The following is a 16,576-nucleotide window of genomic DNA, read 5'->3' on the forward strand; positions in this document are numbered from 1 at the left end:
GCGCCTGTAGGCACGTGTCTACAGTGCCTTATGGTAAATCTGGCCCTGACTATATGTACGCCAACAAACATGATAAAAGGCTCTGGAAACCTACATCTTTTCTCAGTAGTGCTTTCAGTGGCTATTGGACAGAACAGATTTTCTTTCTGTGCTTGCCACCGGTTAGAATGAAGTAAAATTAGCAGATACCTCAACCCTAGCCAGTTATTTAAATAGGATTGATGTTAAAATCTAAAAAATCCACCCCAGATCCCTCCCAAAGTCAGGTCTCCCTTGCTGTCCATTGTCAAAAACACAAAGGACACAATGGATAAAGTACTATATCGAAGGGCACAGTGGATCCGTTAAAACATGCATGGGATCCATTGTGACCGGACGTATTGCCAATCTAGCATATTGTAGACCAAGCCAAAGAGGGAAAGAACAGCTCACTGCCTCTGAAATGTGTACAGAAAGACATTGTAAACCCAGCCAGGCAATTTAAAAATAAAAATGCTATAGATGCGTTTTGCAAATCATTATATACAGTATTCTACACAATATGCATAGACAAGTCCAAACTAGAGCTTAAAAATGTTGTTGCGGGCAAAATAAGAATTCCTGAGTGGTCGATTTTCTATTTTTCTTTCCCTGGTACGTTGAGACTGGTGGTAATGGATTACTGTATTTTTATCTTCTTATTTGTCAAGGTTAAGAAAAGCAAAGTGAAGATGCCCTCTCTGGTGCAGAAGTGGCAGAGCATCCAGAAGGAACTGGATGAGGAAGAGAATTCCAGCTCCAGCGAGGAGGACCGCACTGTGGTGAATCAGAAACGAATCGACGAGTGGAAGATGCAGCAGCTTGTCAGGTACATTCACTGACATTTTCAGTCATGGAGCTGCAAGCAAGGCTAGCTTTGGGATTGTATTGCTGTCAGGGATGCTCACCGAATGCTCTCACGAGTAACCACGAGTGATTACTCGGGATTCAAATAAGGTTTAATTGGCGCAGGTGTGCGGCAGGGATACGAGGAGTTATTTACCCATAATTCCACCATCCGCACTGCGTTCCAAAGAGCTTGCACGCGTCCTATTGTTCGCGTTACAAGCCTCACACCGGCGCACTTCCTCCATCAAGCCAGAAGGAGGAAGTGCAACCAATAGGACGTGTGCAAGCTCTTTGGAACGCAGGGCGGACGGCGGAATTATGGGTAAATAACACCTTGTATCCCTGCCGCAAACCTGCGCCAATTAAACCTCATTTGAATCCTGAGTAATTACTTGTGAGAGCATCCGGTGAGCATCCCTGATTGCTGTTAATGACTTCGTCACAGCTCCTGTCCCACTTATTCCATCCGCATAGCAAGTGAATACCAGTCTATTGAGCAATACGTCATGTTAAAGTGTGGAAGGATCTTCACTTCTGTAATACTTGTTGATGCCCCAGAAAAGATGCTCGTCCTAGTGGAGCACTCTAAGCAGCTGACGCCACCATAGGCCGTGATAGTAATTATGGCTATAGTGGCGCTCAGTGAGTAATTTGGGCGAGATCAGAAGACGTAGCACAAATAACTATAAAAACACTGTAATTCGGCCACCCGCAATAGCTGGAAGCCGAATTGTGTCTATCCCCCATTACCCATGGCAGCCTGGAGGGGGAATAGTAATTCACGCTGCTGGGACTTGTGCAAGAGCAGGGTAAGCCTTTATCGGCTTTACTCTGAGTCCAAATCTCCCGGCGGCTGTATAATAGGTACGCCGCCCCGTCCCTTCCTGTCCTAGCATTGGTTACATAATCCATACTGGAAACAGGTGTGGAGTTGTGGATCGTGCACCAGCAATTAGTCTTATGTTGGTATTGCATTATCAGCAGACCTGTGGATTAGATGCCTAAGAGAAGACCACAAGGGTATAGGATAAGGACCGGTTAGCATTAGAATATAAGATGAACCTCAGATGAGGGAAAGATGATTACTTACCTAGGGCTCCTTCCAGCCCCCTGTAGTCTGTCAGCTCCCTCCGTGCCCACTCTGCTGTGCTGCTGTCCCAGCCTTGGGAGGTCGATCGAGGAGGCAGGCGCCCGTAACGGTGCATGCACAGTAGCCCCAGGTAATGGTGCATGCAGAAGAAGCCCCAGGTAAGTAAAAATGATCTTGTTCCCCTCAGGTACACTAAGGTTAGGCATAAAGAGGGTATTTTTAAGGGTTTAGGCTAGGGTTAGCAGGACAAACTTAAAGCGGATCCGAGATGAAAAACTAACTATAACAAGTAACTTGTCTATATATCTTATCTAAAGTTTACATAGTTTACACAGCAAATCTAGCTGCAAACAGCTTCAAATGTTTGATTATTTATTCCTGTGATACAATGAGGGCAGCGATGTTCTGTTTGTCCCATTGTCACAGGCTGAGGGCTGGAGATGCTATCAGCTTGCCTGTGTGTAAATTCAGTCCCCTCTGCCTCTGAAATCAATGGCTAGTAACCTCCTCCTCCTGCCCAGACTGAGCTCCCATAAGCCCTTGCTACAGTGCCAAGGCACAAAAGGAACTGTGGGCGAGGCTTGTTTAGTTCATAAGGAATTAGAGCATTAAAACAAAACAAAAAAAAATGTGGCTTGCGGAATGCCCTATAAACTATATTAAAGGAAGACAATTATGCAATGAGTAAAAGTTTATCTCGGATCTACTTTAACTACTTTGGCCTCCTAGACGTACTAGCTACGCCCAGAAGGCCATGTGCGCGTCCGCTCGCTCCCACGGCTGATCGCACGCGGGCTACCGACTGCGGATCATTAGCCCACGAATCAGTGAATCGGGTTATGGTGCCCGATCACTGATTCCTCTCCCCCCGCAGAAAAAGCGACAGCTTCTCTCAGAAGCTCCGCTTTTTCTGGCTGTTGGGTCCCCCATACGTCCTTCTAAGCGTATGTTGCGCTTAGTGACGTCATGTAAACAAACTCATGGCCGCCATCTTGTGGCCAAAAAGTAAAACTAAAAGTTAAAAAAACAAAACCTCAACACACATTTACATTATAAAAGTTCTGTTTACATCCCACCCTCCCAAAAAATACCCAAATAAAATGTTTAATATAAAAAAAAAAAAATTACAATAATAAAAAAATGTAAATATTTACTTAAGCGTCTAAACTTTTTAAATATCAATGTAAAGATGAAATATTTCTATACTTTTTTTATTTCAAACTTGTAAATAGTGATCGATGCAAAACGGAAAAAATGCACCTTTATTTCCAAATAAAATATTGTCGCCATACATTGTTATAGGGACATAATATTAACGGTTTAATAACCGGGACATATGGGCAAATACAATACGCGAGTTTTAATTATGGAGGCATGTATTATTTTAAAACTATAATGGCTGAAAACTGAGAAATAATGAATTTTTTCAATTTTCTCTTATTCTTCCTGTTAAAATGCATTTACAGTAAAGTGGCTCTTAGCAAAATGTACCACCCAAAGAAAGCCTAATTGGTGGCGGAAAAAACAAGATATAGATCAGTTCATTCTGATAAGTAGTGATAAAGTTATAGGCTAATGAATGGGAGGTGAACATTGCTCAGATGCATAAAGTGAAAACGACAGAAGGCTGAAGTGGTTAAGTAAATGACTGATGAGTGACAAGATACCAACATAAACCTTGTCCCCTAACCAAGCACAATAGATTTGCTGATATTCTGTGCTGAATCTATCATGCTGACTCCATGCCAAGCAATTACTCCTTTGTTCAGTTGCCTTATCTTTTCTCTGTACACAGCATATTCTTGTCAGTAATCGTGTTAAAGGAAACCAGAGATGGCACTAATGTGTGTATTTATACTTACCCGGGGATTCCTCCAGCCCCATGAAGTGCGTGGGCTCCCTCGCTGTCCTCTTCAGCCACTCGGGTCACACGTTCTCGCTCCTGGTAATCTGGCTGGCCATGCACTTCTGTGCATGCACCGTGTCACGCTCTCACAGCCGGGATTGTTCTTTGCCTGTGCAGTAGTACTACGCAGGTGCAGAGTGCTCCCAAAGATGGGAGCATGGCCGAGCTGTGCAGACACCCATGACTGGCCAGATTACCAGGAGCGATAATGAGTGAGCAGAGTGGCCCAAGAGGACAGGTAAGTATAAATACACACATTAAGGCGATCTCTGGTACACTTTGAAGTTGAGGGTGTTTTTTGTCTCTTAAAGTTTATTGAAGCACAATTAGAAAGTCGATAACAACTCCACAGTATTAAATGTATTACAGAAGTACATAGTAACAACTGATCATGGAGAATAAGCAGAACATAACAAGCATTCAGTGCTTAAAGAGAACTTGAACTGAAAATAAAAAGTCAAAATAACCATACACAGGTCATACTTGCCTCCTGTGTAGTCTACTAAATCTTTCTCCTCTCCTGGTTCCCATTTGTCCCCTGTGATCAATGGATTTCTCCATCCTCCATTTTGAAAATGGCCATTACCCCATAACAGCTTCCTGGTCAGCACACTGTTAAACTGTAATATCACCCACTTGAGCCATAGGGAAACATGGACATTACCTGCCACATTCAGTTGTAACTGACAGCTGTTGATATATAACTGACAGCAACTGGTATATTTCAGTTCTGACAAAATATTGTCAGAACTGGAAGGGATCACTGTAAGAAGAAAATGATGAGCCTCTGAGAGGAATGGATGGTGAGGTTAGTATGTAATATTCATTTGCAGCTATGTCATGTGTTTATTTTAAATAATTTTCCTCACTTCAGGTTCCCTTTAAAAAGGTTACATCAGTCAATGGATTGTTATTGGTGTTGTAATAGTGAGTGTGGGTCAGAGGATAGGCAAGTAAAGCCAAATCACAACTGTACAGAGCATTAAGAAGAAATCAGTGTAGCAGTCAGTGCTGGGATAAGCAAAACATTGTCAGAGAGGCACTGATATTTCCAGTCAATCATAATAATTAGAATGTAGAGCATACAGGCAAATCCCCCACTGGAATGTAACTACAGGTCAACAGCCCAAATCTTGTGAAGTTTAACAATGGAGTTTCTATGTGCATATATCAGGTTTTTTTATAAGAGAGGGAGGTGTCTATTCTCCATATCCATTTTGCTTTTGTAGGGGGAGTGGGAGGTAGCCATATTATAGCGGTTTCTTGTCCGGCGACAAATAGTGTCTCAGACTTTAGTTTTCTGGTATCTGTCTGAATGCTTTCATAAGAAAATGTCTAAAAGGCATTGGGCCGGGTCTTTGGAGATGGGATAACCCATCTTTTCATGAAGAAATTTGATCACTTGGCACTAGAATTCAGCTACTGGGGGACATTCCCACACAAGGTGAAAGAACGTGGGGGCGCAGGGGTTTGACACCTAGGACATCTATCTGGGATTGCTCTATTGATTTTGTGCAGCCTGGCCAGGGTCAGATATGTATGATGGAAGTACAGTTGCGTAAGTCTCTTACGCAGGTTGAGGGACGCTCTATTGGCGCTTGATAGCGCCAATAGAGCGTCCTCATGGACTCCGAGCACCTCTCATGGGCATGCCTTTAAGACTCCAACCAGTACTGCAAAGTACTTAAAGATGCATACCTTTCTGTAGCTTGTGCTCTCCTCTTTCATTTGATGCCTGATCCGCCGTTCAAATAGTTTTCGTTTGATTTCAGTTTAAAAATCGCGGCTTTAAGGGCACCCACCTGGACTTGGACTTTTGTGTAATGCCTAAAGCAACATGTTGCACTAATTCCTTGTGCATACATTTGAAATCTGCGCCGGTAGACTTGGGCGCAGGATACAGCCTGTATATGGCTGATCCTGCTTCTGCACAAGTCCGGGCCGTGTTAATTACTATTCCCCCCCTCCAGGCCGCCATGGATGGTGGGGGAATGATATAATTCACTTCCAGCTATTGCTGGAGCCCGAATTATTGTGTTTTAAAAGCTACTTCGGCTCCGTCTTCTGACGACACCGACGTTACTCACTGAGCGCCGCTATAGCTGTAATTCTTATTACAGTCTATGGTGGCGGCAGCTGCGCCCAAATCTACCTGTGCTGAAATGCACTGCTCCGTTCCTTGTATGTATCCCCAATTAGGTGCTTGGCAGGCCCGTTTCTTATAAGGTCTTATACTGGGGAGGTAAAGTTGAGATTGCAACCATTTTAGGTACTTCTGGATTCTGTTTTGATGTTATAGTTATGTGGCTAGTCTCTTGGGATCAAGGGGTAATTTGACTGTAATTCCGCTTTAAGAAATCAGCCCAGTGGAAATCCAGTGATTTTCTTGTCATAAATCTGCTTGAATGTTTTCCCGATACTTTGATGGTAATGCCGCTATTTTGTGTACAGGTTGGAGTGGTTTTATAACTCATGCGATCTTCACTCTTCATTTCAGCGGCATGGCAGAGAAGAATGCGAATTTCGAAGCTCTTCCACAAGACTGGCGGGAAAGGCTGAAGAGAAGGAAAATGGAGAAGAGCACATGACCACTCATCTGCATCCTGTACACTTGTATATTACTTCACCACAGATACTGTAAAATGCCATTTCCTGGCCCACCCAGAGATCTGGCATCACTTCTCACCAGCTGTCACCCATCTGGCCTTGACCTTTTTATTCTGTACAGCTGCCTTTCTCTTTTCTATAGTTCCTCAACTGTTCCTTTTATACTTTTATTTATTTACTTGCTGTAATTCCTGAATCCTCCTCACATTGCAGTGCATTCCTTCACCATTACAGAGTTAGTGGAGATTTAATCAGGGTGTTCTTACTCAGTGTCTACCCCCTGCTCCCCCAACATTACAGGTCTGGCAATTTGATTATAGCAAGAGCTGTAATGTGCGTTCTGACCTGTAGTTTTGAGACCACAGCAGAGAAGTATTCCAGTTACAAAGGCCCCACCTCGCAATAGGCAATTGGATTTGTGACCTGATCCATTTATTCGTTTATGTTGATGGCATGGGAAGCTCAGGGAAGCTGCTTTCATTGCAGTCTTGTGACTGTATGTTTACAGCAAAAAAAAGCGCAAGAGAAAATTGCAGTGGCATTTAAAGGTGTGCACACACGCTCTACGGCCGCCAGCGACGGCTTCGTCAGACCCTCCTGCTGGGCGGACTTTCAGCCGACAGTAGCGCGTGTGTACGCGATGTCGGCGGACTGATAAGGCTATTTCTGAATGATCCACTGAGCGGCCGTAGTGCGTGTGTACGCACCTTAAGGGATGTGGCTGATTTAAAGGTAAGCAATCCAAGGGAGACTAGTGGGAGCTGCCATTCTTGACCTACTTCAAATATATTTAGTTAACTGGAATGTTTTCTATGTTGCTGAACTAGAAACGAGTGTATTCTATTAAAGCCAGCCTCTTGGTATTTCAGAAAGTGGTTATCAATGGCAGACTCCGTATTTTTCTTTTGATTGGTTGTACCTAAAAATGGTCTAAATTTGTCCTTGCCCTTCTGAATTGACCCTAAGATCAGATTCATGTAAAGATTAGGGGCAGTAAGGCTGCATACTTGACAGTCCTACCACCCCTGTCAGTGCTCTAAATCAGTCCCTGATCCCCAGTGGATTCCTCCCATTGGCTGGAAAAATGTGAAGGGATGTCCGGCCAAGCCTGAACAGATGCTGAGCTGGTAAGGTGGTTAAGTATACAACCTACAAACCACATGACTTCTTTAAGCTTTCACTTTTCGTTTTTGAAAGCAGACGTGATTAAAATTGCACCTCATAAAAATGAATAGGGTACAGGTCGAAATTTCCGAAACGCATAGATGTTAAAGTAGAAAAAGTAAATTTGTGTGCTTAGCGGAAAATGAGTTTCCGTATACGCAAGTCTGGTATGGGCAAGAGATTACAAATGCTCATTGTTAAAGTTAATGTGGGAAAAAAAAAACTCTATAAGGTGTCATTGGATTGAGCATTTGTTATTTAGTCCTTTTTTTTTTTTTTTCAAATTATTAGGTTGGGGTTTTTTTTTTTTTTTGTTCCTTTTTAAGGATTCTTTTACTCTGCATCAGTTGCGTTTGTAATATAATTCTATGGATCTGTTCACATTGCTGTGTTTTTAACAGACCGCGTTATTCAAACTCGCTGCATGCAGACTTTGTATTGACATCTGTCAGTCTCTGCTGCAGTCGCACATATTTTTAACAAGTGCGTTATGAACAACACAGTGTGAATCCAGCCTAAGAGTTCCAAATCTGAAACTGGGATCTCCATGAGGCATCGAGTGTTGAATTTAAAATAAAAACATTATCATTAAGCTTATTCTATATCTTTCAAAATGTACTGGCTGGAAAAATGTTTTTGTAAACAATCTTTCTAGCCAGCTGGGTAACTTGTCTATTTAAATGGTAGATGATGAGCAGAGAAACTCTTTGCATTACTGCTACAGGGAAAATAATGCAAGTAGCCAGTGAAATCAACCATCATTAGATGGTTAATCACAATAAGGGCTTGAGCCCACTGACACAGTTGTGTCCACTTTTCTGTTATGCCGAAAATACACAGGTCGATCTGGCGGTCGATTAGCTGCCGGATCGACCCCAGCCGCATCCCCGCTTGTCCATGCGGATTGATTGCCGCTCGTCCCCGCCGGCGCTTCCTTATCAGCGCTCGATTCCCTGCCATTTTCCGCCGGCAAGGATCGATCGAGCGGGCGGGAGTCAAGCGGCTTGATCGGGCCAGCTGAATATTATCAGCTGGTCGATACACGGTACAGAAACGTAGCGTCTATCCCCAGCATTACACATCATTCTCAGATGCTGAAGTGTGGAGAGAAGCGGACACAACTGCGTTCAGGCCCTTAAGGCTGGATTCGCACTGTTCACGTTGAATAACATTTCATTATAATGTGTCTACTGCAATGGACACTGCATGCTATAACACGCAATTTCATAGCTTGGTCAATGCCTATGGGATGTGCACATATTAGTACACGTTCTCCTGAAATACTGCATGCAGCGAGTTAGAATACAACACAGAGATGTGAACAGGACCATAGAATTGTATGAGCAGTGAGCTGACATGCAACATTATTCCACAATGCAATGGTAAAGGTGTGAATGCACCGTAACCACAAATAAGCATCTGGTGAGAGCAGCAGTGAATGATTTATGGTTTGATTTCTGTTGCTATAAAAGACAAGTTATGTAATTCTAATAAGATATCTCTTTGGACTGTATAAATGTTATAGGTGACTTGTGATTGCAGCTGTAATAGGATAGTTTATCAATTCCGACTTGTATGCAGTTTTGAATTGGACCAATTGTATTTGGCAGGAAGTGCACTATATTGGCCTAATTCTAAGCTGCATACAGATTGCATGATGTTTACTTGCCAGACAGAATTAGCATGTCATTGACCTCTGCAGGAAAACCACAGATTCAGGGGTCAGCAGTATGATTCCTGAGCTGAAGTGCTTAAAGATGGTCATGTGACTAACTCAATTACTGAAAGCAAAGCTCCAGGCATATAGAGTGAAACTTAGTCTTGTTTAGCTTCCCCTATAGCTAGCCTCTGACATTGTTACCGAATTAATCTCAGGTACTTCAAATACATTTTGAAATGTGAATCTGTAACTTCCAGCCAGGTGTCCCCATTATAGATGGACAATGAGGTGCAAACAATTCTGACTTGCATGGAAATTGAACTGAAATGTTGTACTGCTTGGAACTGTGCCAAGCAAATACTCTTCTTGTTTTGTTTTTTTGTTTTTTTTTCAATTTAGTTCAATTCCCAGCTGATTAGTTTGCATGAGATTTGCACGCAAGCTAGAATTTTTTTAGCATCTCATTGACCAATTTCCTACTATGTATCTGGCCAGTTTGTGTTTACAGTGTAGGGTGTTGACCATTCCCAATGTGTAGGCTAAAAAGGCTTAAAGCTCAACACACACCATACAATCTTGGTTGTACAGATTTACCAAATCTATGTAGTATCAGGGCCAACAGATTGAAAATACCTTGAATGATTGATTGGATAAGCTTTTATACTACATGAAAGTGGCAAGATTAAACAACCAAGATTGTATGGTGTGTGTTGAGTCTAAGCTTTGGTATAAACAAAGATGTAAGGGCTGGTGCACACCGAGCGGCTTTTTGGGCGTTTTCAGATCCGCTTGCGGCTGCGGATCTGCTTGGTCAATGTATCTCAATGGGGTGGTGCACACCAGAGCGGCAGGCGTTTTGCAGAAACGAAAAATGCCTGGGTGAGGCATTTTTTGGATTTCGGATGCGTTTCTGCCTCAATGTTAAGTATAGGAAAAACGCAAACCGCTCTGAAAAACGCCTGTTCAGAGCGGTTTTGCAGGCGTTTTTGTTACAGAAGCTGTTCAGTAACAGCTTTACTGTAACAATATATGAAATCTACTATACTGAAAACCGCAGCAGCAATCCGCAAAACGCTAGCAAAACGCCTCATAAAAATAAAAAAAAGCGTTTCAAAATCTGCTAGCATTTTGCGGATCTGCTAGCGGGTTTTGGTGTGCACCAGCCCTTACTGTGGGTGGGGGGTTTCTTTCTCACTAGTGCAAATCTCTGAGTCCAGGAGCTTAACCCCGCCTCCAACACAGCACACACCCCAAGATAGTGGCCATGAATGCAAAAACAGGAGAGGGGTTGGTCATGTGACTGTTTGTACAGAGATTAAAAAACAATAAGTATTTTGAGCCCAAATATTTAAATTAATACAGCTCATACAAGTTCTTTAACCATTTACCACATATGTACAAATCTTTGTTCTTCATTAGATCTTCACAATACCAACACAACATATTAATATACATTTAATTGCCACTTTTAGGTTTTTAACAATTATCCCTTTTAGCCATGTGACTGTACTGTATGATGATGTTGATTGCACCTGTATAGTTGCAGTTGGGGTGTGGTAACTTAGTTTGGAAATTGCTTTTCACACCTGTTGCTTAACACCTCTGTTTAGGTCTATATGTTGGTGAGCCTAATGTAAAGTAATTGGATAACTAGTATGATTGGGAATTTGGGAACATTTTCACTCCCCTCATTGTACCGGAGGAAGGAAGCTATTTTGGCTGTGAAACGCCTAAAGCTAGTTAAACTCTCCTTTCTCCTAAAGACGCAAAGACCTGCATTCATGAGATCTGTTGGTTGTTGTTTAATGGAAAGCCAGAAATGGGAAACTCAGTGACTCCTCTGGCCACCATTTCCTTAACATGCTGATCCTCTCATTATAATGTTTTCTTAATCATTCACCTGGAGAAGGTTTGTAGATTGGGACCCATTTAGTATACTTACCCCAGATCTGCCACTTATGGCTCATACACACGGGATATGGCTGTTGCCACAACCACTTGGCACACGCGTGTAGCGGTGAAAGGTCGCCCGTGTGTATGACGCGACGCACCGTCGCTACTCAGAGCTGTCGCCAGGCGATTGATTTGTTTAATCGCCGGCAACAGCTGTCGCTAGTCCGCCGTGTGTATGCGGACTAGCGACAGCAACTCCATACACAATGTATTTAGCTTCCGACAGGGGGGAGGTACCTTCGGCGACAGCTTCCGCCGCGTCTCTGCCATTGGGCAGAGACGTGTAGACAGCTGTCACTCTCGCTTCCCCTATGCGGTAGCGACTAGCCACTTTTGTCCCCCGTGTGTATGTAGCTTTAGAAAACATGACAGCCAGTGGATCAGGAACAGAAATGGAGTATCAAAGGTATCCTCCATTTTTCTCATGACCGCTTAACTTCCTGTCCATTAGTAGAGTCTGGACTCTGGAGAATGTCCAATTGTGTTTTGCTGAGTCTGATCAGATGCAGCGTTCATCTACTCTTGGATCCTGCTGAGGCCTTAGGCCACATACACACATCAGACCATAGTCTTTTGAAAATGAAAGATCACAGACCAATCTTACCACCCTTCATGTAGTATGAGAGCCATACTCTACACAGTCTTTTCTATGGAGCTGAACTCCACATCAGAAAAAAAATCTTTGCAAGATGCTGCACACACAGATGCTGTACAGACACAAAAGATCAGTATCTTCAAAAGATCTGTTCCTGCCAAAAATCCATTCCTGCAAATTGCAATGATAGTCTATGAGATCTGCAGATCATCATACACACATGATTTAACTGACATTCATCTGCAGATCAGATCCACCAGGATGGATTTTCAGATCTGCAGATGATTGCTTGATCTGCAGATGAATGTCAGTTAAATCATGTGTGTATGATGATCTGCAGATCTCATAGACTATCATTGCAATTTGCAGGAATGGATTTTTGGCAGGAACAGATCTTTTGCAGATACTGATCTTTTGTGTCTGTACAGCATCTGTGTGTGCAGCATCTTGCAAAGATTTTTTTCTGATGTGGAGTTCAGCTCCATAGAAAAGACTGTGTAGAGTATGGCTCTCATACTACATGAAGGGTGGTAAGATTGGTCTGTGATCTTTCATTTTCCAAAGACTATAGTCTGATGTGTGTATGAGCCTTTACTCTTGCGGTCTATGTTCTAGGGCCCTTCTGAAGTATTATACATTGGTAGCTTCCATTACTAGATGGGATGGTTGCCTGTGACAGGAAATGTCATGACCACTCCCTGTAATAATATATGTTTTCTGAATTGAGATGTAACCATTTTGTTTCACAACAGCATTTGCAGCTAGTTTCATCACTAGAGGTGTTCAATGAGATGCAAATAATTCTGACTTGCACACAAATCGTATGCAGCAGGAAGTGAATCTGATTGGCTCAGTTCTAAGCTGCAGTACTGCAAGTTGGAATTATTAGCATCTCGTTGGCCACCTTTGTTAACTAAGGTTCTGCAGAGATGATGCACTGCAGCTCCCTCATGCTGGTCAGTATATAGAAGACAAACAGGATTTCCACTTAATAGAAATTTTATTTTTCATATCTGCTTACTTGGTTTCTTCCTTGATGCCTAAATCAAGGCTAGATAACAGGTCCATAGAAAAGGGTTTTGCCAACAAAAGAAAACTTCTAAAATCTGGAGCTCTGTTAAGTACTCTGTTATTTCACTGAGGCTTTTTCCCCCACCCTAAATGTTCCAAGTGTCGGTGCTTGCTGGGGATGTTTTGTACAGAATGGAGAACAGCAAGTTAGCAGGGGGGTCTCTTTGTAGTAGTAATCATCTTGGTCACAAGTGGGATTTCCAACTTTAAAGCTAATGGGAAGCAAGCAAAAACCCAAACAGATAACATACTTACCTAAGTAGAGGGAAGCCTCTAGGTCCTATAGATCCTTCCCTTTACTCTCACGGTCTGTGTTCCAGCGTTGTCACCCTGGTTTGAATCTGCCGCGGGAGGATTCGGAAGTCTTTGGGAGCCCGAGTGCTCCCGAGAACAGGCTGCTCTCTACTGCGCTTGCGTGAGCATGAGCAGTACGGATCCGTACTGGGAGCACTCGTGCTTCCAAAGACTTCCAAAGCCGCCTGCGGCGGTAGAGTGATATTCGACTGATTGCGCTGCAACTAGGAGAATGGGAAGGATGTATAGGACCTGGAGCCTTCCCTCTCCGTAGGTAAGTATTTTTTTTTTCCGCTTCCCATTAGCATTAAAAGTACAAAGATGCATCGCCAGAAATAGGGAGGCTGCCAAGTCATTGACCTAGAAAAGAGCATGCAGCTGAGAAAGTCCTTCTGCGTACATGTTTCCAGTCAGCAATGCAGAAAGAAGTCCGCCCTGGTAGCCTGCTTTTTATCACAGGTTTTGCTGCTTGAGGGATTAGTTTTCCACTGGCAAGTTGAATGGAAACCCTTTGATACTGTTTGTCTGCCCCCAATGTATGTCTGACTGTACTCAGAATGAACTGACCATGAGGAGTTCATGGAATTTTATGGTAATTTTATGTTTCAGGTTTTTCTCTGCTTTGTAAATTCTGTAAATACAAATAAACATTTTTACTTGATATCCAAAATGGTTTATTAGTCCATACATGACTTTTTTTTTTTGTACATTTCTTTGGAAGTGATGTTGAGTGATTGGGTTTGCCTGGAAACCAGGAGTATTTCCCGCTAAGCCATCAGCAGACATAAGTATTTTCCCTGGAAATAGGCCTCTTTGGGTGTCCCTGCTGGTCACTTCCTGCGTTTACCTCCTTGCCACATGGGCTGAGTGCAGAAAACGATTAAAGGAAACCTAAAACGAGGTGTATATGGAGGCTGCCATATTTATTTCCTTTTAACCACTCGGGCCTATTTCACAGTGCGACGTTAAAGGCGCTCCTTAAAACATTTAACGCGGGATAACTCACTGCAATGAAAAATCAATGCCCCATTCACAGTGCACACATTGGTGACGAACGCTGCACGTTAAGTGAAAGTACTGCATGCAGTGCGTTATACATGTTATTAGCTGCGTTGGGCTGTTTACACATGCTCAGTAATGACTTGGAAACATCATTTTTATTGCCTGTATGCTCTACTGTATGCGACCGTAATGGGGCATTAAGTTGCGTTGCGACTTTTTTTGGAGCATTGCGTTGCGATTTTTACGTTGCATCATACCGCAAAGTCCTACTGTGAAAGAGGCCTTAAAGAGTAACTGTCAGGCTGCAAAAGCTTATTTAAACCTCTATTCTCCTGTGTTAAACAGTTTAGAAGGAAGACAAAAAGGCAATACTGAAGTAAAAAATCTCTCTTACTTTTAATGTGTGTTTATCAGCAAAGCTGTTAGACCCAAGCTCTCAAAAGGACGCATACCATACTGCAAAGCATTCTGGGGCTGCTTGGGTCCTCCCCTCGGCTGCTAGTGAGAAAGTACAGGCTCATGTTACAACAGCGTAGCAGTGAAAAATCTCAGGGCAGAGTGCACTGCAGGAGTCCGCTATTGTTCCTAGCCACATGGCTAATCAATATTCACTGCACAGTAGTGTTATTCATTACAGGCTTCATAGGAGACAGACAAACATGGAACCTGCCATGAGCTGTCAGGAGCATCATTCTCTGCAAATACTATATAAAAATTCTGTGAAATCCAAACGTGGACAGTGAAATGCATATGTAATGTAAATACAGCCAATCTTTAGCTACTGATATGTGTTTTTTTTCTCTGAGACCCTATACCTAACAGCTCCTCTTTAATGACAAGCCGACTTATAAAAACATCCTGCTAGAGCCTCTTAACAAGCTGACCTGATTCATATGGGCGTTCAGTTCTCTTCGTTGCTGAAAAATGTGGGCAGCATGAATGGGGCCTTTTGTAAAGTGTAACTGCCTTATACATGCATTTTACACACTGCTCCGTAGCATCAGTTGTGTAACTTTGCATTGTGTAACTTCCCTACAGATGCTTTTTCCTGGGAGCTTTGTTTGAGTTCTGCTGCTGAGCACACAACTTCAGCAATCAAATAGGTGGACTTAATGGGATTGATTCATGAAATGCACGTATCCATTTTATCTACAGTTGTGTTAAATCACAACACATTACATTGTTTGCATATGTGCTTGTAAAACTACAGTTGTATTGGGGTGGGGGGAGCTTTAGCTGCCTTTTGCCCAGTTTCTCCTATGGAAGCAGCGACCCTGACTCCATTAGTCAACAATAAAGCAGCTTACATTGAAATACATTCACATATTAAGCCGCATCTACACGAGTAGATGCGGTCGCGATGCTCCTTATCAATCGAGCCGCTGATGCGGCTCGATTGATAAGATCCGACAGGACGGATCTCCGCACCGCCGATTCCCTGCTCGCTCCCCGTGAGGGGACAATGGCAGGGAATCGAGCGAAGATAAGTGGGGACGAGCGGGGAATCGAATGCGGCGCACGCGCGGCGGGCACGCGGAAGAGGCGATCCGGCGGCTAATCGAGCCGCCGGATCGCTGCAATCTCTTATGGTGTAGACAGGGCTTTTGAGGAGTCCTGAGTCAGGTGGAAACAGAGGCCATCTATAGGTGTTGACGCCTTAGCAAATACCATGGTGTCGGCTTTCTTCTGTGAAAGGCTCTCTCAACTATCCATGCTCCCTGTGCTCATTGCAATTGTGAACACAGGGAGCACTGACAGAGCGGTGGTACTGAGCTACTGCACATGTGCGAGTCAACTAGATCCAGTTCAAAGGTTGCCAACTAAAGTTGTAGTGTTTGTGGCGTGGTTTTTTTTTTTTTTGCTGTCTGTGTCCCCATATTTCACTTCCTGTCCGTTGGACCTCCATTGCCTTTAAAATGAAAACCAGTAGTCAGAGAAAGGAAACAAACCAAAAAAAATCACTTAGGACTTCTGTTACCCATGCTACAATAAAATATTTTGTTTACTGCGCTCTTTATACTCTCACATGCTATATGCATAGCTCCCAATGATCCATTTTCTGGAGGGGCAGCCCGTTTGGGATTTAAATCCCTCTGTCCCTCTTTCTTCCCCATTTGTCCTGCTTTTAGGACTGATGTATAGATCTATGTAAATATTTGTGTTTTCTACTGAATGTGTTTAATTACTTGATTCCCACTTGCTACAGTGCTGCCCATAATTATTCATACCCCTGGCAAATTTTGACTTGGTTACTTTTATTCAAACAGCAAGTACATTTTTGTACAAGAATGTAATGTTGTACAAGAGGCATTATTGTGGTAAAAAAAAATCACCTTTTATTTACGTTTTGAGTAAAAAGCGTCCAGT

The 16,576-nt window shown here is 43.0% G+C and overlaps 1 protein-coding gene across 1 annotated transcript in view; it reads left to right on the top strand.

Moving 5' to 3' along the window:
• The window catches only part of FNBP4 (formin binding protein 4), a 50,454-nt gene extending 38,636 nt beyond the window's left edge, over positions 1–11,818 (top strand). The window contains exons 16-17 of the mRNA XM_068260114.1: positions 690–847; positions 6,361–11,818. Coding sequence (XP_068116215.1) covers positions 690–847; positions 6,361–6,451 — 249 coding nt within the window. The 3' untranslated portion in view covers positions 6,452–11,818. The remainder of the gene's footprint in view (positions 1–689; positions 848–6,360) is intronic.
• The last annotated feature ends 4,758 nt before the right edge of the window (positions 11,819–16,576 follow it).

This window comes from Hyperolius riggenbachi, chromosome 11 (genome assembly GCF_040937935.1).
Source record: "Hyperolius riggenbachi isolate aHypRig1 chromosome 11, aHypRig1.pri, whole genome shotgun sequence".
NCBI classification, from domain to species: domain Eukaryota; kingdom Metazoa; phylum Chordata; class Amphibia; order Anura; family Hyperoliidae; genus Hyperolius; species Hyperolius riggenbachi.